This window comes from Gallinula chloropus (genome assembly GCF_964237585.1).
Source record: "Gallinula chloropus genome assembly, chromosome: 1".
NCBI lineage: Eukaryota > Metazoa > Chordata > Aves > Gruiformes > Rallidae > Gallinula > Gallinula chloropus.
The window spans coordinates 114,380,625-114,402,857 of NC_140085.1; the positions used below are offsets into that span (position 1 = coordinate 114,380,625).

Below are 22,233 nucleotides of genomic sequence, written 5' to 3' on the forward strand. Positions count from 1 at the left end.
TTTATTACAGAGGATGTTTGCAATCATAAAAGTTCCTAGACTGACCACAGTGATCAATTTGAAATGTTATTTTCCATGTAAGTTACCTAGAGCATTTGTATGAAACTTCCTCTGCTGTGTGTCGATGAGGTCTGGTCGTGACAAGATCATTTCAGCCTGGATACCTAAGAGAGGGAATCTTGACCATGCTGAAGCAAGTTTAAAAAAAATTCTCAGTGATTTCATCCTTGTCACTATTTAAACCAGAAGTGTGAATGATGCTTCCATCCATTGACACTACTGGTGCAGTCCCTTTGTTTGGATGCCTTACAGTACTTTCCTAATACCAACGGGGTTGATGTTCCTCACCAGTCCTAAGAGAGGGATATGATTTTATGTATCTTTGCTTATCTTTACGTGGGCTTGTGTAATGAAGAGATTGTACTGGATGTTACAATTCTGGGTTTGCACAGGCTGATGGCCGACCGAGTGCTTGTGATTGGCAGCGGAGGGAGAGAGCATGCGCTGGCCTGGAAGCTGGCCCAGTCCCCACATGTAAAACAAGTGTTTGTTGCTCCAGGAAATGCAGGAACAGCTGACAATGGAAAAATTTCAAATTCAGGTAAAAAAATACATTGTTGTGCCAAGCAATCAGTAATACTGCTGCTGTTGGAACTGAAATGAAACTGATCACATTTGTACTGAGCTGGTGGGAGAGAACAATCTTTCTTTTCTTCTATTGGTACCACAGACATAGGCTTGCTTTTTTTTTTTTCCCCTGTATGTTTTGTTTCTGAATTTTAGAAATGCCTAGTAAGATATCATACTACATCTATTTTTAGCCCAGCCTTTAAGGTGAGGCTTATGTGAGACTGTGTATTTCTACACCTCATCTCTTTCCTTCTACTGTTACCTGTGACTTCACTGATCAATTTCAATGAAACTGAACAGAGGAATAAAGGGCTTAAACTTAGTAACTTCTGGTTAGAAACTTCTCTGGTGTCTGCTTAGGCTGCTCAGCTACATTTAGCTACACTGTGCACTGGCATTGAGTAAAGCTTTGCTCAGAAGTTGAAAATTAGTTTCCTTATGAACTTAGAGTTTTATTTTAAAAAAATATTCTATAATGATAAGCAGCTTTTGAAAGTTTATCTTGTATTTTGTTTGCTATCTGTAATCATTTCATAAGTTGGCAGATGTGTATTCACAGTAGTGCAAATTGGAAATGTTCACTGTTCTTTCTGGACTCGTTATATTGCTTCTTTTACTTTGCCCTTCATGGGCTGTTTAATTTTTTAAATCATCCTTCTTAGGGAGATAGAACAACGACATTCTTGTCTCCCATCTCTTATTCACACCTTACAACAGTAACTTAGTTATATTTACCCTTTCCTTTCAGCTGTATTAGTGAGCAATCACACTATTGTTACCCAGTTCTGCAAAGATCATAACATCGGTCTCGTGTTAGTTGGACAGGAGGCTCTTTTGGCAGCTGGTAAGGCTGGAATGAATTAATTTGACATTAAAAATCAGCACCTTGAATACTGCTTTGAAATTACCTCTTTCAGATCTTAGGACACACTGATTTAATCCAATTTTTTTTTGCTCTTTAATTATCTTGTAAATAAACATTTGGCTTCACAGCTACATGCTGCTTTGTGCATGTTAGAAATCAGCAGGGGAAATCATGCAACACCAACAATCAGTAATGGTTGCAGGTACTCTGGTGTCTTCTGCTTTGTTTTATACAAACAATTTTCCTTCAGTAGTCCTACAGGAAAGACATTGAGGCCCTGGAACGCGTTCAGAGGAGGGCTACTAAGCTGGTGAGGGGTCTGGAACACAGGCCTTACGAGGAGCGGCTGAGGGAGCTGGGATTGTTCAGCCTGGAGAAGAGGAGGCTCAGAGGAGACCTTATGGCTCTCTATAGCTTCCTTAAAGGGGGTTGTAGTGAGCTAGGGGTCGGCCTCTTCTCCCGTGTAGACAGCGACAGAACTAGAGGGAATGGTATCAAGCTGCGGCAGGGGAGGTTCAGGCTGAACATTAGGAAGCACTACTTCTCGGAAAGGGTAGTCAGGCACTGGAATGCACTGCCCAGGGAGGTGGTGGAGTCACCGACCCTGGGGGTGTTCAAGGAAAGACTGGACGTTGTATTGAGGGACATGGTTTAGTGGGAGCTAGTAGTAATAGGTGAATGGTTGGACTGGATGATCTTTTAGGTCTTTTCCAACCTTGATAATTCTGTGATTTCTGATTTCTGTGATAACACTGTTGCTGTGTTCAACAGTGCCCAGGCCATCATGTGCATTTACTGTATTGTGGTACAGTAAAATCTCCCTGTCTTAAATAGTGAATAGGTCATTGGATATGCAGAACCTTATTTTAAGGACAAGGAGACAAGGCAAAGTGTTAACAGACTGCTGGAATCACAGAATGTTGTGGAATGGTTATTGGAATGGTTATGTGTTTTTCCTTTTGTCAAAATGACTCAGTGTTTCCAAAGAGATGACCTGGTTCTTTTGCTATTTTTGATAAATAGGGATTGTTGATGACTTGAGAGCAGCAGGAGTTAGGTGTTTTGGACCATCTGCAAAAGCAGCCCAGCTGGCATCCAACACCAGTTTTGCCAAAGCCTTCCTGGATCGACATGGCATCCCGACAGCCAGATGGAAAGCCTTCACCAATCCCCAGGAAGCTTGTAGGTTTATTATCAGGTACATTGACACAGGAAACTCCTCTGTCAAGTTATCAGTGCATTTGGCCTTCACCCATGATGGTTACCTAGAACTAGGTAAATTTTCAACTGCTTTTCTCAAGTAGCTACTGAATGAATTAGTTTTGTAATTGGAGACAAATGATCAAGGTGCAGGGAACTTAAATAGGTTGACTTTTCTGCTCACAGATCACAGCTTTTCCCCTTGATCAGCTTCTTCAGGATGTTAGTCAGCCATTTAATAGTAAAAAAAAAAAGCAGCAGAGAAAAATATTTCAATAAAACTTCCTGTAAGAATAATTTCTACACAGACAGATACCAGCAAAATACTGTCTGTGGAGTGGTATGGGGGGGACTGGTCAAATACTCATAACTTCAGGAGGATACTCTTAGTTCTTCAGCATCTCTTACATGGGGAGAGAGCTATAGCTACCCATTTCTGCATTTGCCTTGAGCAGTAATGCCTCTGCAGTCACTGGGGTTCCTTTGGGAGAATAACTCACCGCTGTGGCTATTGCGGTCCAGTCTCACAGCAGCTGCTGTGTTCAGCTGCACTGGGCTGTGGTGGTTTCATGGGCTTCATGTCTTTGCTGCCCTGTGCACATGTGGTACAATTTAGTGGAACTTTTAACTTTTTTTTTTTTTATTTTTTTAATAAAAGCAACCTTTTCACTGACTTTGCTCTGTAACAGCGTTTAGTCTGTATTACAGCTACGCAGAGAAACAAGCCAACAACTTGTATGTCTGTAAGTACACATAAGACTCAGGTCAGCCCACTGAGATGTAGAGAAAGGGAGCTTTGTGTGAGCCTGCTTTTGGCTGCTTGTATAAATCTAGGGCTGAGATGTATCCTTCTATAACTTGTAATGTGGAAAGGAGGAATGAAATGTTTCAGGAAACAGGTTACTACTGTGCAGAGTCAGCTTGTCAAAAGGGACATTTTATGTGACTATCCACACGCCAGAGGTGAATGGATTGAAGTGTAGTTAAAATATGTTAATTTTGTGGTGTTTTGTGTTTTTTTTTTTCCTTCTCCTAGATTTAATTTGTGTTTAAGAGTTAAGTGCAGCAATTCTGGGGTTACAGTGTTACTAGTTTTAACATACCCTTTATGTGCAAGACCTAATTCAGCCTTAACCTTACCTAAAGATAACTTTCTGTAGTGGTATGTAGGGTTATGTACTGTAATGTGGTGTTACAAAGCATCAAGGAGTTCACCTTGCTAAACCTATGATGGGAATAAAATAGTAACCCAGCTGAGGGAAGAGAGGAAGAAACTGTGAGGTGTTAGTGACTTGTCCAAGGATATTCTTCAACCATTCAGGAAAAGGGGAAGAATATGAGAGGCACTTGGTTTAAAAATGTGGTTTCACTGGATGCAGGAGGGATACCTGAATCTCACTTTCACTTTCATTTAAAGCACAGACTTTCCTGCACGAGTTGTACGGGCAAGGGGCCCCGCTGCTAGAAAAGAAGTGACTATTGCAGCCAGCAAGGAGGAAGCCTGCAGAGCTGTCCAAGAGGTTATGCAGGTGGATAAATCTTTAATTAATCACTGGGAATCCAGTTCCTTCATGTTTGTAGCCTGTGATGTTGTAATTTCAGCCACAGGAAGCAAGTATTTTGGGGAGGAAGTTGTCCATTTGACTAAGGAATTTCTCTGTGTACCAGTCTCAAATTCCTCATGCTTGCCTCAGATGCTGGGCAGAACTTGGTAGAGTTTGTGGCTGAACTCTCACTGCAGGACTGAATCCTGCTGCCCTGTCCCTCCAAATTTTTAATGTCTCGTTGGCTCCCGAGGTCTGATAAGGTGCATTTCAATGTCTCTTCCTTATCTCCAAGTGAGAGTCTGTTAGTTTTGTTCAACATACCAGAATTTGAGCAAGCCTGTACTTTTCATGCACCTTGCTTTGTACTGTTAAAAGAAAGTAAAGAGATTATTTAGCTCGTAGGTGCCATGTTTGCTAACTGGAGGAATTCTTTATTACTTTTTTTGTACAGGACAGAATGTTTGGAGAGATGGTTGTTATTGAAGAACTTCTTCAAGGGGAAGAACTTTCTGTATGTGATTGATGGTGTGGTTGTGTGCCATTATTCTTTGGCATAATTGCTATGCTCTGTGCATCAGCACACAAGTTTATTGTTTGAAGTAGGGGGGAGTTGTCGTTTTATTTGCACTTACATAAATAAATATACAACCTAAGGAATTTGATAATCCTAAAGTGACCTAAAACATGTTTGTATGGACTTTCTCTTGGCAATTCTTGTTACTAGCATCCATAAATTTGTTCTAGTATTTATTGTGCTAGTATTTAGTGCCTATTTTAGCACTGTCTTTACCCTGGATTACTACTCAGTGGCAAGATAAAACTTAAGGATGCGTATTGTATGCCACAGGAAAACTAAACCTGAGGTTTCTGTGCAAGGTTTGTTCTGCACTGAGAATGCCTCACAATCACTCAGGCCCCTGATCTGCAAATGCACACACATTCGACTTGAAACACAGGAACAAGTCTGTCAGGTGAATGAAGACTATTTGCATGGCTCAAGGTCAGCAGATGTCCGTACGACTCATAGGTCAAGATGTAATTCATCAGAAAGGAATTGTTCTGAGGGCCACCATTTCTCTTGTTTATTTAAAAATGCGGAAGAAAGCTCAATGAATCCTTCAGGTCAGTGCACTTACAGCAGAGTAAGTGGATCCTAGTGCTTTCTGGCTTTGATTTCTAAATTTTCCTGGCAGAACTGAGCCTCAGCCTATGACCAGCAGTGTTAACTTCCTTTAGGACAGGACACTGTCACTGTCACTGTCTCTGTGTGTTCTGTGTCTCATAACAGTGCTTGTGCTTCACGGATGGTGTCACTGTTGCCTCAATGCCCCCAGCCCAGGCCCACAAACGACTGTTGGATGGCGACCAAGGTCCAAACACTGGAGGGATGGGAGCCTATTGCCCGGTTCCTCAGGTATAGCATCCTTCCTTCTCAGCCTGCAATAAGGCTGATCGCATCTGTGGTTAATATATCCCCATTAGGACCCAATCTTGTTTCTACCACCTGGGCCAGATTTCTTCTCGAATTGACTGATGCTTTGCTTGTGTAAGTGCAGTACAGGGCTCAAACTTTAGTTCTCATTCTTTAGGATTCAGTGAGCCAGTATTCTGAGGAATGGCCTCTCTTCTACCTTTTCCGTTATTCCTAAGATTGGAGTTTCTCTGATCCAATTAGCATCACTTGAAATGTCCCTGCAAAATTCCCCACATGCCTGGAGTCTTTGTCTTGAGCATAATCTTGGGTTTCTTCTTGTTAGTTCTTAAAGCTGACTGCATTGTTCTCAATATGCTGTAGTGTATTATTAGTGTGTTTTTCTCTAAGTACAGAAGCAATGTTACTGTGTACAGCCCAGGCTGCCAGTGTCTCAGACCTGCTCAAAACTAGCTGCCTAAAGAAAGAACCAAACAGAAAAGCTTGGGAGGCAGTGGGTAGGTGTATCTGTCCTTCAGACACCCCAATGGAAGGACCGTGCTTGTGGGGGGTGGGAGAGCCGAAAACATAGCCAAGGCATCTACATACCAGACCTTCCAGGTCCTATGAGCTAGTCCAGTAAATGTCCTCACTGTCTCAGTCAGTTTGATGTTGATCATCAGGTTCCAGAAGTTCTTCTAGAGAAAATCAATGATGCTATACTTCAACACGTTGTTGACAGTATGAGACAAGAGGGAGCAGCATATGTAGGTAAGTAGGCTTTCAACTCAAAACTAAAGTTGTATCAAGATTAGTTTCATTTTGAATTCCAAATAATATTTGGATGTTTGTTTTTTTTAAGGTAGTTAATTTTTCATGCAGTGTTGAGCCTCACTGGTCTGGTTTATAGCTCATCCTTTGGAGAGAAGAACTTCTGTCTTTTCTCCATAAAACATATTGTATTTTTATTAAATATTTTAATGAGTTGCAACCAGAATATTTTTAACATATGCAGCCAAATATTTTTAACAGTTGCAACCAGATCCTGTGTAGTTTAGGGTGTGGTAATTGCCTAAGTTTGGTTGTACTGCTCACTCCTGTACACAGCAGTGTAAGTTTTGTTTGACTTAAGGCTGATTTGAAAAAGAACGGTGATGCTCACAGCTGTCACTTGACACCAGTGGCTGCTTTTGGGGCTGAAGACTGTCGAGACCACATGCATGTGAAGAGATGGGTTCCAGCCTGCCATGTATTCCCTGCTATTTGGTAACTTTTACAATGCTGAAAGCCCCACTAAGAACGTAGCATGATGATGCTGGAGGACCAGATGCTTTGTGGGCTTTAAAGTTTTTAACACTACTTGTTCTCTGGGGTTTGTTTTTCTGGTGCAAGGCCTGTCTTGGATCACCATGTTTGTATATGTGCATTGCAGCAGAAACTACCCAATACCGATTTCAGTAAGTTCTCGTTCAGTTTTGTTTGGCAGTAGCAGTACTGAATTTTGGTCTGGTGTTTTGCCTGAAATGCAGAGTTATACATGTATACTTATGCATAGCAATAGGGCACTTAATGGTAAGAAAATTGCAAGGACTGGGTTATGAATGGGGTTTTATGGGAACTGTTTTTTTTTTTTCACCCTGTCAGTTCTTTCTAATCTCTCAACACCTGCATTTAGAAAGCTATAGCAGAAGGTGGAACTTGACTTTCTAATGTAGAGAGGTTAATTTCCCTTGTATTTCACGTAGAGAGTGATGCTATGTTCCTCAGGTTGCTGCTTGCCACTTTGTTGCTCCTTGTGGAAATACTATGACTTGGGTACAAGAGGTTGCAGAGTCCTTGCTTCTAGTTCCTTATGATTTGCAGAATGGCTTTCCACATTCCAAGGTACTGGGTTGTGCTTAAAGGAGTCCTTGAAAAATAAATGTTTCAATTAATTTGCTTGGCTGTGTATTCTTTCTCTTCAGGTGTGCTGCAAACAGGTTTAATGCTTACCAAAGATGGTGTGAAAATTTTAAACTTTAAGTGTCAGTTTGGTGACCCTCAGTGCCAGGTGAGTGAAACATACTGGAAACTTCATTGCTTTAGTGTTTTACCCCTGACTGTTACCTCTGGGGAAATGTGCAGGTTATATTTAGATTTGTGTCTTCCTTCCCCTGAACATGAGGATCTGAATGAGAATGTCTTAAACAAATGATGAGGCAACTTAAAACTTTAGCTAGGCAGCTTCTGTGAATTGATGGTTTAAAAAACTAAGTGAAAGAGCTGTTGCTCCAATGTTATTTTTTTGGATAGAAGCAGACTGCAAGGGGCCTAAATTCACATTCCTTCCACATAACCTCACATCTCATATTGTAAATTTCTGCTCATTACAAAGAGATGCAGCAAATTTATGCTCCCCTATGGTACAGATTTTACTCTGTTAATTGAATTTTCTCTAAGTTGAATTTCAACAAGTCAGCAAAATAAGAATTAACTTCTATCACTACATATTTTTCCTGCAGGTAATCCTACCATTGCTTAAAAATGATTTTTATGAAGTGATTCAAGCAATAATTGATGGTAAACTCTGCAGCTTCATGCCAGCCTGGTCAGAAAATACTACAGCTGTGTGTGTGGTCATGGCAAGTCCGGGTTACCCAGGAGACTATGACAAGGGACTGGAGGTAACAGGTAACTTCAGTAGGTTGTCTACTTTTTAGCCTAGTACTTCAGTAAGCTTGCATTTACCTCTTCTCCCAGAGAGCTGTACTGCTTTCCTCCATCCTCTCCCTCATGCTGATCAGAATCTGCCTTCATCTGTCACTCCTTGTTCTTGTGGAAAGGAAAGTTGTTCAGTGAGATCATTTACTGGGAGTGCATGCTTGTCCAAGTAGCACAGGGGCTAAATGATTAAAATTGCCTCATTCCATAAATCTCTGTCTGCAGCTGGTTGCTGAGATAAGAAGGTGATGGGGCGTTAGGTCCTCCTGCAGTAGCTCTGGTGCATCCATGTGGAGTCATTCCATAGACTGTACCAGGACATGAGGGTGAGACTCGAGGACCTGTAGCCTTAAAAATAGGAGCAGTTCACACCTACCATCAGCTCGGTTCCTTCCTTCCCAGCCAGCCAGGACATTACTGTGTAACACTACTAAGGACCTCTTCTCCATAGGGCTCAAAAGGTTTGGGGGACATTTGGCATGTAGGCTTTAGATTAATACTTTCTGTGTTAAAATTCTTGTGGCTTAATGTTATTTTTTAAAAAATGTTTACAATCAGAGGGAACTGTTGCAGAACTATTTCCTTCCCCCCTCAGCTACTGCTTTGCCAGTCCAACACTATGCCTTGTGTAAAGCAGCCCAGACAACTGATCTTATTTCAAGGACACCTTATTTTTGTCAGAACTCCAGTTACCCTATGACACTCAGGAATGAGGTTGTCTTACAATGATTTTTCCCTTGTCAAGATTTCTGCTGTCCTGTTTTCCTAGCTCACTCTCCTTTTCCTGTTCACTTACTGTATTTATTTTGCTTTGTCAGTGATATTCTAGGAAACTCTTCATTTCTGTAGCTGTAAAAATCCAACCCATGGATCTGAATGAATCCCTCTGCTAACAGACTGCCTTTTATTAGTCAGACTCAGGAACACATTTTTTTTTCAAGTTGGTATTCATACCTTTAGGAGTGAGGTTGTATGACCACTCTGCTTCTTAATCACGAAAAAAAAGACAGTCAAAACAATTAAATTAAATTCATTCTTTTATCATTACACTCCAACCCCTGTAGTTGTGAGTGGTTTCTTATTTTTTCTCCTATTTTTCACATTGATTGCCACATTTTAATGGCATTAATAAATATTCTCTTAGAGAGTATTTGCTAAAACCTGATGGGAAGGGGTTAGGTTTCCACCGCAGTAAAGCCAGCTGGGGCTCAGCTTTGACCTTGTCAGGGCAGTGCTGTGTGGATGTACTCTCTGCAAATATGAAGGTCCTTTTTGCTTGTTTATAAAATCTGTTCAGCTGGCAGCAAGGGGAAAACTCTGTTTTGTTTTGCTTTTCCCAAGCGATGGCAGCAGTTCCTCCTCTTTCCTTATCTTCTCCTCAAGATATGCATCTCTAAATAACCCTGGAGCAATTTTACTTTCCTCTAACAGGAAAATACACAGAAACAAATTAAAATAAAAACAATATGTAACTTGTTTTAGATACTGCACAGCCACCTGCAAGTGTTTGTAGAGGGCTGATTACAAGTGTGGTATGGTAGGGAATTGTGTGGAGTGGGCACACAGCGGAACAGCAAAGGGAGTGCTGAGGTGCTGTTAACATTAATGGTTTAATATGAGGGAGAGGAGAGAATCCAAGCAGTATACTGCTGTGGATTGTGATACAGGAAAGCCCTGTGCAAATTACTCACATTTAAATTATTCAGCGCAGTTTTGTCCTGCTACAGGATAGTTCTAGGACCTTTTGTGGCTCCCAGATCCCTTATTTCTGTCCCTGTGTGATCTGTGTCCTTACTGGATATCTTGTATGGGTGTCTTAGAGCCAGTGGAGTGGGGTACACTTCACTGGAACTACTGTTTCTTGGAAGGATGGTAAGGTGGGGAGCTTTGTTGTTGTTCAGTCTTATCTGAAGAACACTGCCTTGCCAACATAGTCTGTGATTTAAAATACTCAGAGAGTTCCTTTTGCTTTTGTAGGGCTGCTGCAAGCCAAAGAGTTAGGGCTGGAGGTGTTCCATGCTGGCACAACACTGAAGGATGGCAGAGTGGTGACGAGTGGTGGCAGAGTCCTCTCCATTACTGCTGTTAAGGAGGACCTGATGAAAGCACTGGGAGAAGTCAACAGGGGTGTAGCAGCCATACATTTCAAGGGTGCCACTTACAGGAAGGACATTGGCCATCGGGGTATACGGCTTCTCAGACATTCTCTGTATGTAAGCAAAGGCACTAGCAGAAATAGATGCTAGTTTTGTATCTATTGTTACCATTTGTGTGATGGTCTATGCAAAAAGGCCTTGCTACTGCTGCTAGCATGTCCTTACTCTTCACAGGGGTCTAATATACAAAGAAAGACATGTGGAAGCTGTAACCTGTGATGTTTTATTTCATCAGCCTGAAACATCAATTGTAAGTGGTACCAGATCAGGTAAGATTGGGAACTATCTTACTAATTTCTCAGCATATTGTATGTAACAGAACTTTTTTTCCACAGGAGGTGGTAAATGCATTTTTGGCATTGCAATTGAGCTTGAGAAACTGGACTGAGGTCATCACAAAGAAAGTCCTGATTTTTTTCTCATCAGTCCTCTTTCGCTTAATTAAAAATAGTTGGCTTAACATGGGGTTGATTGCATCTTTTCAAAGTTAGTCTAGTGAATGGAGTAACTCCTGGATTAGTGAATGATTTTGCATGTCACTGGACAAGTGATCCTGTATATACGAGTACTACATTCAACCAGTTATTAGGGTGTGGCTAATCCCTTGTTAGTGGCTAACAATCACTTACTATTTGCTCTTCTGACTATGTTCTTTACTCTTAGCAGTGATCTACTGAGGAGAATTTAATGTTGATTTTTTTCCCCTTAGAAAAAAGTAGCTGCATAAAGAAAACGGGTGAGCTCTTCAGTTGGGTAAAATGTTTAATCTTTGCTATATGCAATCCATAGGTCACCAGTACAGAATAACAAAAAGCTATTTACAACACCATGATATACATGACTTGAATGTTCATGCTTCATAAAGCTGTGTGTATTTCTGCAAGTGAACAAAGTGCTGTCTTCTCCAAGAAACCATAATTTGCCTTGATGAGCATTTTGGGACTTTTTTTCTTTTCCCTTAAAAATGTTTCTGAACATGTTTGTACTTGGCAGGCAGTCATTCAGAAGTAGGAGGCTTTGCTGGTTTCTTTGACTTGAAAGCATCAGGGTATGATGATCCCATCTTGGTATCTCAAACTAAAGGGCTTGGACCTAAACTGCAGGTAATTTGCAACTTGAATGTACCAAAGTTTACGGTATCTCTCAAGACTGTTTAAAGTGCCACAGCCAACTGCACCATCTGCACCCTTCTGAGCATTATAAATACATCTCAAGGCCGTGGCAGTGGTCATTTGGAGGTTGTAGATGATCTTCTGAGCTGAAGTAGTGCATGTGTCATTGAGAATGTGGAAGTTCTGTATATTTTGTGATGGAATGATAACAAAAAAACCCCCACAAACATTTAGCTGGACACTTGAGAAACTAAGAACCAGAATCTCTACTATAAAATAAAGGATCTGGTGGCTTTGAGAAACATCAGCTCTGAGAAGAGTTGATCCAGTGAAGGGCTGAAATGGTAACTGTCAGCTTAAGAAATTATGCAGAGAGGCAGCATGGTTGCTGCTGTTAGGGCACTGGGAAAAAGAACAATAGAGGAGATAAACATTCAAGAGAAAGAGAAGCAAGTAGATAAAGAATGCTAGATACACAAGAACACAAAGGATAAATTAAGCCAGGAATGTGTTTATAAGCTGAATCAGAAGGCGGCTTTCAGCCTTCAGAGGAGTGGAGGTCTGAAGCTGTCTTTCACTGACCAAGCACAGCAACTTCACTTGTTTCAAGGTGGTGTTTATACCTTTAGTAATGGGATGATATGATGTGGCTTCCTGCAACAGCAGGAAACTGAACACAATAATGCAGAAGAAGGTCTTTTGCAGTTGTACAATCACAGAATATCCTGAGTTGGAAGGGACCCATAAAGATCATAGAGAGCAACTCCTGCCTCCACTTAGGACCAATAAAATGGTGATCCTCACCTGGAAGGGTCCCTATCTAAACAGACCACACTTGTCCACCAACAAAACTAGAGAGCTCACAATTACATCCTTGGACACCTCTGAGCATGAGAAAGCAAGTGGTGCTGGCTCTTGTGAGCCTCAGTTCCAACTGCCTGGCAGAGAGACGTTCCCAACTGTGTTTACACAGACTGTTCCCAAGACTCTTCCTCAGCCAAAAAAAAGTTGGCTGATGCCTATGTGAGTTGTTATTAGATCAGCAGGAGGGAGGTGTTATAATGCAACAAAGACATGGGATAATGGTTTCCATAGCTCTTCTAAATCCACCAGCCAGTGAAAGAAATCAGGTTAGTAATCCAAACTCAGACTTTGTTGAGGTGCTGGTCTGTTACCCTTTTGAAGCCAGTGATAGTATTTATGTGCCTTTTTCTCTTGCCCATCTTTCTGTCCTGAGCTTTTCTGCGCCGGTGTAACTGCACTGATTGAGCTGTGTCAGTAGAAGGTAGTTTCCTTGAAAATGTGTCCACACATATGCAATCTTTGTCCTGTTTCTCACCCTGAAGGGGCAGTTGACAGGTCAGTTGCAGTGTGTGAGCTGGTGCTGTGTATCTGCAGCAGCAGTTGGCACAAGCAGAACCTCTCTGGTGTATCCCTGACAGCGTAGAAACCTCTGGTTTTAGTAAAGCAGTGTAAATATTGCCACTTTGTAGGAGCCATGATGTCTGAAGCAGGTTTCATTACTTGTAGGATGCAAACGCCTTCATGATTTTTAAAAACCAAATAGCAGCCTTCCTGAGGGAAATACTTTTGCTTTGGGAAAGACCTGTCTTTCAGGAGAACCTATAGACATGGCCCACGTTGTTGTCTGTAATGTGAGATAGCTTAGATCAGAAGACTCCTTGGGGAGGTTGGGAGTGGAGTATCTCATTCCCTGTGGACTTGGAGAAGAAGGAAAAGCTGCTTACTGAATTGTTTCAGTTTTGCTGCGTAGCCCAGTGAAATTAGTTGGCAAAAGTCAAGCAGAACACCCAGTGATGTTTGAACAACCTGATCTTATTTTTATAATCTGCTGGGATGTTCTGTAGGCTGATTAACCTCAGAATTTGTAATTGCTTTTAGAGACCTCTTGTTCTGGACTTGACATAATATTCCGGAAAGCAAGCAAACAAGCAACTGAAAATGACAATTTCAGGGGAGCTGGATCTGGAATTGGAATTAACATTTCAGAAAGCAAACCAAACTGTTCTTTTCTCTGCAAGGAAAAAAAAAAGAAGCTGGTTTCTCTTGATTAAAACTAGATGATGCACCAGGTTACCCTTTGCGTGCATGCTCCATTGTGATTTTGTTCAGGGAGCAGGCTATTTCTGATTATTTGGCTGATTAATATCTGAGTTTTGCATATGTTTTGTCACCACTGGTGGTTCCCACCGTGTTTTTCAGATTGCACAAGTGTGTAAGAGACACGACACCATCGGTCAGGACCTGGTTGCCATGTGTGTCAATGCCATTCTGGCTCAAGGAGCAGAGCCTCTCTTCTTCCTCAATTATTTTGCCTGTGGCAAACTCGATGTTGAAGTGACTGAAACAATCAAAGAAGGAATAGCTGAAGCCTGCAGAAATGCAGGGTGTGCTTTCTTGGGTATGAACGTTTCTTTGAGATTTGAAGGTTCTGGTGTTGAAACAATTACTAGTGAAATAGACTTTGCAGGCAGAGGCTGTGTGTGGTATTAGAACAGTTGTTTCTGGTGGATAAAATAAAAGTCAATCATTTGGGCTTAAATTCTTCCAATGGGTCAGCACAGAGGGGTGATTTTTACTATTCATGCATTTGGATCCTGATTCTTGCTTATTTGTCCCTGTACAAAGGAGAGCAAAACTGGATGCTTCACATTCTTGAAGTGTTAGTATGTTTTCATTCCCTTTCTGATATTCAGTCATAGGGGGGAGGTGCCAGATAAGTAACATGAAACAGGGAAAAGAAGAATTCTTCTTTCATTAACTTCACCAGACTTTGTCTTGAGGTGAGAAGGATTTTTAAAATGTACCTGAATGCTGCTTAGGCTTCATGTCACTGCAGCTACCCTGGGTATGTTGCTCATGTTAGGAGACACTGTAGACTTCGGGTTAACAATACAACAGGTTTGCAACGAGCACTGACTGCTTTCTCTCCCCAATCAGGCAGAGAGGTGGCTGAGCTGACTGGCACCTATTCTTCTGGCATGTATGACCTGGCTGGCTTTGTGGTTGGTGCAGCGGAGCAAGGGCAGATGCTTCTGGGGCTGCAGAGAGCTGAGGAGGAGGATGTGCTGATTGGACTGGCCTCTTCTGGGATTCACGGCCGGGGCTTTAGCATCATAAAGAAGATTCTCTTAATGTCCTCCTTACACTACTGCTCACCAGCACCTGGCAGTTGTGGTGACAAGACTCTAGGTACAGTATCTTTCTTCTCAAAGACAAAGCTGTGAATGAATTGCATTCAGACATTTTCATAACTAGATGCTGCCAAGGGCCGTTCACTTCAGGATGGCTTAGGGTTATCCAGTCTTTGGGAGCTGCCTCCACAGTTTGGAAGAGCATTTCTTGCTAGTTCCCAAGGTTGTCTGCCTCAAAGAGCAGAAGCACACCTGTTCAGAGGAGCATTCCCACTTGAACACCTAATGACCTTTTAAACAAATGGATTGAATTGCCACTTTGGTTTGCAGGAGATGTACTGCTGACCCCAGCAAAAATGTACAGTCCATCTTTGCTGCCTGTCCTTCGCTCGGGTCACGTGAAGGCTTGTGCCTTCATTGCTGAGGAGGGGTTGCTGGAAGGCGTCTCCAGAATCCTGCCAGAGCCTGTCAGCGCTGTCCTAGGTAAATACCAAAGATGGTTGTTTCTGTTTGACAAATACTGTATAGAGTGTGGACTTGACTTTTCAGCTTCAGCTATGACCTGAAGTCAATGTGTTTCCAAAGAGCCTAGCAAAACCATTCCTATTTCAAGGGAGCATCTCATGGGAGAAGGGAAATTTAAGGTAAATTTGAAGGCAGCTCATACTGAGGAGAAAAGGGATTTGAGAAGATGGTGTGTTCTGCTGTGCTAGACAGCTCTTCATAGTAAACATTTTGATCAAATAGTGAGGCTTGTTGCGAGAACTAATTCACATTATTTGCTCCACAGTATGTTTACACATGCATACTTTAGAAAATTATTATTTTATGGTAAGTGGTAACTTCCTCATAACAGATTAGTATTTGTCATCTCTTTTCTAGAACTGTGTAAGCCAAAATTGGGCAAAGTCTTTATAAGTTCAAAACATTAAAGAAAACCATGTGAGTCCAAAAATATTGTGGGGATGGGGAGGTGGGGGGGAGGAAGGTGCCTTTATGTCTGTATTTCTTTAGAACAAAATTACAAAGGAAAGAAAGAACCCCAGCTTACTAATATGATGCCCAGCTTTCCTGACAGTGCCTGGAACCACAGACAAGATAACAAGCCCAAGTCATTGTTAGTTTTCTAAAGTGAAGTTGAGATGGCAGGTCTGCACCATCAAGCCTTCCAGAGACAGCCTAAAGCCATGCCTGCATCAGTAGGGTCACTGTGAAAGCCCACCCATGCTTCCTTCCTATCTCAGTGTAGACTGCTCAGCCCTGTTCCTGCCTGCCCATAAACACTCTTATACTAATAATTGATTCTTTGAAACAGGAAACCAGGATCTGTTCCAGTAGTCCAAAATAACCCAGAGGATGATTTGTCCCACGGCTCCTTTATCTCTTATGGAAGAGATGCAAGTCATCTGTGTCTTCATCCCTCTGGCTGATGAGAGATAAATACACTTTAACTTGCCATCATTTCCTGTATGCTCCCATTAGAAAGGCTAAAGAGGACTTGGCTTGCACAGATTATGACTAGAAACTTCTAGCCAAGCAGCACCTATAAACTTGAGTGGAAGTTGGGTCAGTGTCTTCATCGGACAGTGTTCCTAAAATAGCAAGAACTAGTCTCTGTCGGCTCTTGTAATACACCACTGTCATTGTATGCAGTAAGAGGTGGGGACCAAACATTGGTCCTGATGATATACAAATTTAAATCCTTTCTAGATGCACTCAGCTGGAAGATTCCTGAAATCTTTTGCTGGCTTTACAAAGAGGGAAACCTCTCTGAGGAGGAGATGGCTCAGACGTTTAATTGTGGGATCGGTGCAGTCTTGCTTGTGCAGAAGGACCTGGCTCAGCATGTTCTCAAGGACATACAGAAACATGAGGAAGCATGGCTGATTGGGAAGGTTGTTGCCCCTTGTCACACAGGTTAGTGGGTGCCTGTCCTAATGGCAAATAAAGACACTGACAGAAGTGAAAGAGGTTATAGCTTGATTCATGATTGTAACAGATTCATCTGTCATTCACTTCAGAGGGCTTTCCACTTTAGGATGCACTATATAATTTCTAAGTTGATACACGGTAAATTGTTTTAGAGTGCAGAGCGCTGAGCATCTCTTGGGAGGCATCATCCGTTCTGTAAGCACTGAGGAGACTCCTTACTGCAAAGTTTGTGTAGTTCACATCTTTTCATATTTTTTATGTCATTTCAGTAGGTTGGACACTACTTGAGACTTTCACATCTAGATCTCAACTAAAAGCAGTGGGAAGTTTTCAGAGTGACAGTGTTTGAATAGTGTCTTACCTAGGTACTTGCTTGATACCCAAATAAATCCCTATGATGACCTCTGCAATGACTCAACCATTATTTAGTTGACTAAATTTTACCACAGTTATGATACTCAAGCCACGTCCTTTCCAACCCCTTCCCAACTCACATGGATCCTGTGTAAAGCCTGAAGATAGGACACAGCTGTGTGCAAACATGTGTGATGTGTTCATTCTGATAGGCCCATAGCTTGATGTACAGCAAGACATGGGCCAAAATCCCTCTGGACACCACATAGCTTGGGGAGCAGTTTGGGCAGCCAAAATGCAACCTCAGCTCTGTTGACATCACCTTGAATTTCTCAACATGAGAGAAGGAGGAAGACAGGTGTAAGAGATGGGGATAATCCTTGAAAAGGCTGTGCCATACCTAGGCTTTTGGAGCCAATTCCACAAGTGAGTAACACAAAAGAGATCGGCACAAGTAGCATGAGTTGGTTTGTTCAAGTAGTGTGTAGTTTGTACTTCAGTCAGCACTAGTGTAAATTAATTGCTGATAGGTTTTGTTCTCTTAATTGAAACTTACATAAGTTAACTATACAAACTAAATATAAAGGGAAAAGTAAAATCTAAGATAGATTTTTTTTTTACTTTTTTGGTCACATATTTGGAGGAGGTTCTGACATCAAAGTTGAGAATCTTCTTGAAGCTCTGCAGCTGAGCACCCCCCAGCATCTGCTGAGTAACGCTGTTGTTGAAAGTCAACACCAGCCCAGAAGGAACAAAGTTAAAGTGGCCGTTCTCATCTCTGGAACAGGTGAGCTTGCATTTATCACCACGCAGGGAAATGTCCTTACAAAGGAGAGGCTGAATTCGGCCCTCTTACAAGTGCACCCACCTTGCCTTTGTTTTAGTGGAGTCTATGGAGCCTTCTGAAACCACAGTTGCATTTTGACTGGAAGTCGAGGAGGTGTGTTGTGCTGCTCAACAAATGAGCTGTATTAGTGCAGATTCCTTAGTCCTGTTTGTGCAGTTGTCAACAACAAGTACTCTGTTAGATGAGCAGGACTGAGAGACGGTTCTTGGTGCCATAGGTGCTCAGCTGTTTCATGGACATTTGCTCTGTCTCTGTTCAAGGCACAAACCTTGCTGCACTCATCAGTTATGCAAAAGAGCCAGGCAGTTGTGCTCGAGTTGCCCTTGTCATCTCCAACAAGTCTGGTGTGGAAGAACTCCGAAATGCAGCCCGGGCTGGAATTCCCACCAGGGTAAAGACACACATTTCCCTTCCTTTTTATCACTAACTTGCAGCTGCTGAGTCTGTAGGTGTGCATGGAACACGCTGTGAGCAGCCACCTTTCACTGCTCTGTGAAACTCTTCTGTGGCTAAGGGGACGTAGCACAAAGCTGCTGAAGTTATCAGTAGAGACAGAGCTGGAAGCTGTATGGGCGGCGCTCACTGGAGGCTGTTGTGTCTTCCCCATCTCTTCAGGGAGTGCTACAGGCCAGAGTTAGGAAGGGATGTAAAATTGCTAGTGCTTTGATGGTTTGAGTCTGAGACTGTAGCCCATGCAGCTTCAAGCTTTAACTGAAGTAATTAAGACCTCAGGCTCTTCAAAAGACATAGAATAATGTAGGTTGGAAAAGACCCTTAAAATCATTGAGTCCAGCTGTAAACCTAACTCTGCAAAGTTCACCGCTAAATCATAGAATGTGTTAGGTTGGAAGGGACCTTTAAAGGCCATCTAGTCCAATGCCCCTGCAGTAAGCAGGGACATCTTTACTAAATCAGGTTGCTCAGAGCCCCATCAAGCCTGACCTTGAATATCTCCAGGGATGGGGCCTCCACCACCAATGTCCTTAAGCACCACATCTTTCAAATACCTCCAGCAGTGGTCACTCAACCACATCCCTGGGCAGATAGTTCCAATGCTTGATAACCCTTTTGGTGAAGACATTTTTCCTAATACCCAACCTAAACCTCCCCTGGTACTCGAGGCCATTTCCTCTTGTCCTGTCACTAGTTACTTGGGAGAAGAGACTGACACCCACTTGACTACAACCTCCTCTTCAGGTAGTTGTAGAGAGCCGTACAGTCTCCCTTCAGCCTCCTTTTCTCCAGGCTGAACAATCCCAGTTCCCCCTCATAAGGCTTGTGCTCTAGACCCTTCCCCAGCTTCATTGCTCTTCTTTGGATGTGCTCCAGTACTAACATAAGCATGTTGTCTCCTTGGCTCATCCTTTCCTAGAAAGCTCTTTGTCTCATGATGTGCTGAGTCACTTTCAGTGGCACCATACCAAGCCTGTGGTCAGTAGAGTAGCACTGTGTCATGGACTCTTTGATTGGCCCTTTTCCTAGAACAACAAAAAAATACAGAAAGGGAGTAACATCATGTCACATATTTGTCAAAGTATAGAATGTGCCTTCTGAAAGCATTCAACAGCTTCAAATTTCAGATGCAGCCCACCTCTTCTTTCTAAGATTTAGTGATTTTGAGCAGGCGTGATACTTGTATAGCTACACATGTATGGGAATTTAGAGGGTCTCTGTGCATTCAAAAAAGCTTTCAGCAAGTTTCCTCAGCAGCTGAGCTGGATTCATGCTACATTTTTCCGGCACTATAAACCATATAAACCATCTTCTCTGGGAAAATGATTGTGTCAAAGTTAATTCCCCTTTTCATCAGCAAGAGTGTGACAGCTTTGTTAGCCCCTTATTTGATTGTCCTCATGCCCAGAGTCAGGAGCCAACAGTTACCTGGGGAGCTGGAGCTGAGAGAAGGAGTAGCAATAGAACAAGACTTGACTCCCCCTCTCTCCCCTTACGCAGAATGTCTGGCCAGTTTGTTCTCTGCATGATTTTCAGTAAGCAACTCTACACTAACTGAGGATGAGTCATTACTGGTTTTACTTCAGTCTTTGGCTAGACATTCTGGAGTAAGAGGTCAGTATCTTCTGATAGGCACCCCCTTGTTTCCCCGTACACCACGTTACCCACGGTTCTCTTTTCACACCTGGCTTCTCTTTGTGCAGATTTTCTACTCCTCCTAGAAGGAATCCTGTGTGAAACAGCTAGTGTTACAGAGCAAGTGATTGGGGTGTTCCCAGGGGTGTTTGTATCACTAACATCCTGAATAACATACACATTTATAACTTTTAAATCCTCTCATCTCCTGGAATGAATCCATTTCCCTTCCTCTTTCTTGCTCAAGCAGCTGTTCTAGTTCACATAAAAGCCGTTTCCTTGATAGGGCTTTCGATCTGCTTTCCTGTTTTAGGTGATTGATCATAAGTTGTACGGGAGCCGCTCTGAGTTTGACAGCACAATCGACCAAGTTCTTGAAGAATTCGCTGTGGAACTAATCTGTCTTTCAGGATTTACGAGAATTTTGTCCAGTCCTTTTCTCAGAAAATGGAAAGGTAGGAAATTGTAATTGTAAAAGAGAAATTAAACTACAGATGCTTGCTCTCACTAGAATTATGGAGTTAGGGAGCAGGCAGGGGTTTGGTTCTGTCTGCAGTAGGGGGCAGGCAGCATAACTGGGTCATTTCTCAAGGAGCTGGGCTGGGCAGTTGTGCTGAACTTACTCCTTCCAGCTGTCGCTCGGGAAAAAATGGGAGTGAGACTGATTTCTTAATGCTTCTCCCTCTAGTGCTGCCCTGTGGGCTGGAAATACAGCCACTGCAGATCCTGGAGTGAGCACGGCCCTGCTCTGGGGGAGAGCTTGCTTTGGATGTGCTCCAAGCCAGCGGAAGGGGGGACTGCACACTCCTCTTTCCTCTTGGTGCTGGGTGCCAAGTGCCAGCTCCTGAGGCCTGGCTCATGAGTAACTGCACACAATGCGACTGCGCTGGGGCAGGCTCCTTTGGGAATGATGGTTCCTATGAAAATGACTTCCCTCTGTGCAGTGGCTCTGCATCAGGCTGCAGTGTGGAGTCTACTTCCAGGCCCCCCATCTGCAGCACATGGGCTTGTCACCTGGAAGTGGACAGACTTAGGACTCCATCTGTCCATCCACAGACACAAAAGCAGATGTGGTGTTTGGCCTCAACTAAAATATACTTGCCCAGCTACAGCCAAAGCCCTAACTTGCACCATCACCTGTGTCCCTGGAAGAGCAGTACTTCCTCAGATCAGGGCAGCGCTTCCTCACATTTCCTTAGAGATCATAGCACCATGTTTATGCTTTGCTTTTTAACCTGAATTTGAATATGTTACATTCTGACTGCAGTTGAGACCATTTAAGCTCCTGGGTGGTGCTCAATGCTGTTATTTTGAACCCATGATCATATCTTGCTTTATTTTTAAAGGAAATTCAGTTCAAATTGATTTTTTTTTTCTTTTCTTCTGCTCTCACACTGATGCCCAGGGAAAATTCTGAATGTTTCCCCATCGCTTTTCCCACCACTCAAGGATGGAAATGGCCATGAGCAAGCCCTGCAAAGTGGATTCAAAGTCACAGGCTGCACCGTGCATTTTGTCCTGGTAAGTGTCCTCTTGCCTAACAGCAAGTATGTTGTGGAAAGGAATTTGCTTTTCTCTTTCCTTTCTGAAAGGCAGAAACAGGAAGAGGTACCAGGAATGCCTGGAAATCTTGGGGTTGTTATTGGTAACTACAGGGAAACGTGGGGGTTACATTGTGTTTGTGGTTTCTTGTGGTCCTGTCTTCTGCTTTCACCTGTTCGTCTCCTACACTCAGCAAACAGCCCTCTGAATCTCCTTGCCCCTGTCTCTCCCCACTGTGCCCCCTTTTGCAATGTAGTTACCCCTAATGGCCGTAAGCCTCTCCAGAGGTGCTGCCAGCCTCCTGCACCCTACAGATGTGCTCCCTGAGATCTCTCACAGGACTTTCTCTGCCCCCCCTGCATTGTCCATAACCCTCCTGACACAGTTAACCGGCTGCCTCTGAAAGACTGCCGGTATCCCATTGCAGGAGGAATCTAGTCCGAAAGCGGTGATCCACCAGGAGCTGGTGTCAGTGAAGGCAGATGACACCGAGGAGACGCTGTCTGAGAGGGTTCAAGAAGCCGAGTGCCGGGCTTTTCCCATCGCCCTGCAGCTGGTGGCCAGCGGAGCAGTGCGCTTAGGAGCCGATGGGAAAACCTACTGGAAACAAGAGAGCCAAAATCTCTGTCTTCAGGAGGAGGCGTGCACGCCCTCTCCCCTGGCTCTGGAGCCTCAAGGAAACGATGTGGTGTAG

At 42.9% G+C, this 22,233-nt stretch overlaps 1 protein-coding gene across 1 annotated transcript; it reads left to right on the plus strand.

Annotated features, from left to right (window-relative positions):
* Window positions 1–456: 456 nt before the first annotated feature.
* LOC311204952 (trifunctional purine biosynthetic protein adenosine-3-like) lies at window positions 457–22,233 on the plus strand (the record flags this gene model as incomplete). The annotated part of the gene is made up of 21 exons (XM_084279219.1): window positions 457–601; window positions 1,379–1,474; window positions 2,519–2,693; window positions 4,113–4,224; window positions 4,694–4,753; window positions 5,531–5,656; window positions 6,337–6,424; window positions 7,618–7,703; window positions 8,155–8,323; window positions 10,331–10,562; window positions 10,684–10,778; window positions 11,503–11,612; window positions 13,845–14,043; window positions 14,583–14,834; window positions 15,107–15,259; window positions 16,487–16,693; window positions 17,706–17,849; window positions 18,170–18,300; window positions 20,311–20,452; window positions 21,403–21,518; window positions 21,967–22,233. 21 exons carry the CDS (start codon window positions 457–459, stop codon window positions 22,231–22,233), a joined length of 3,105 nt encoding a protein of 1,034 aa, XP_084135345.1.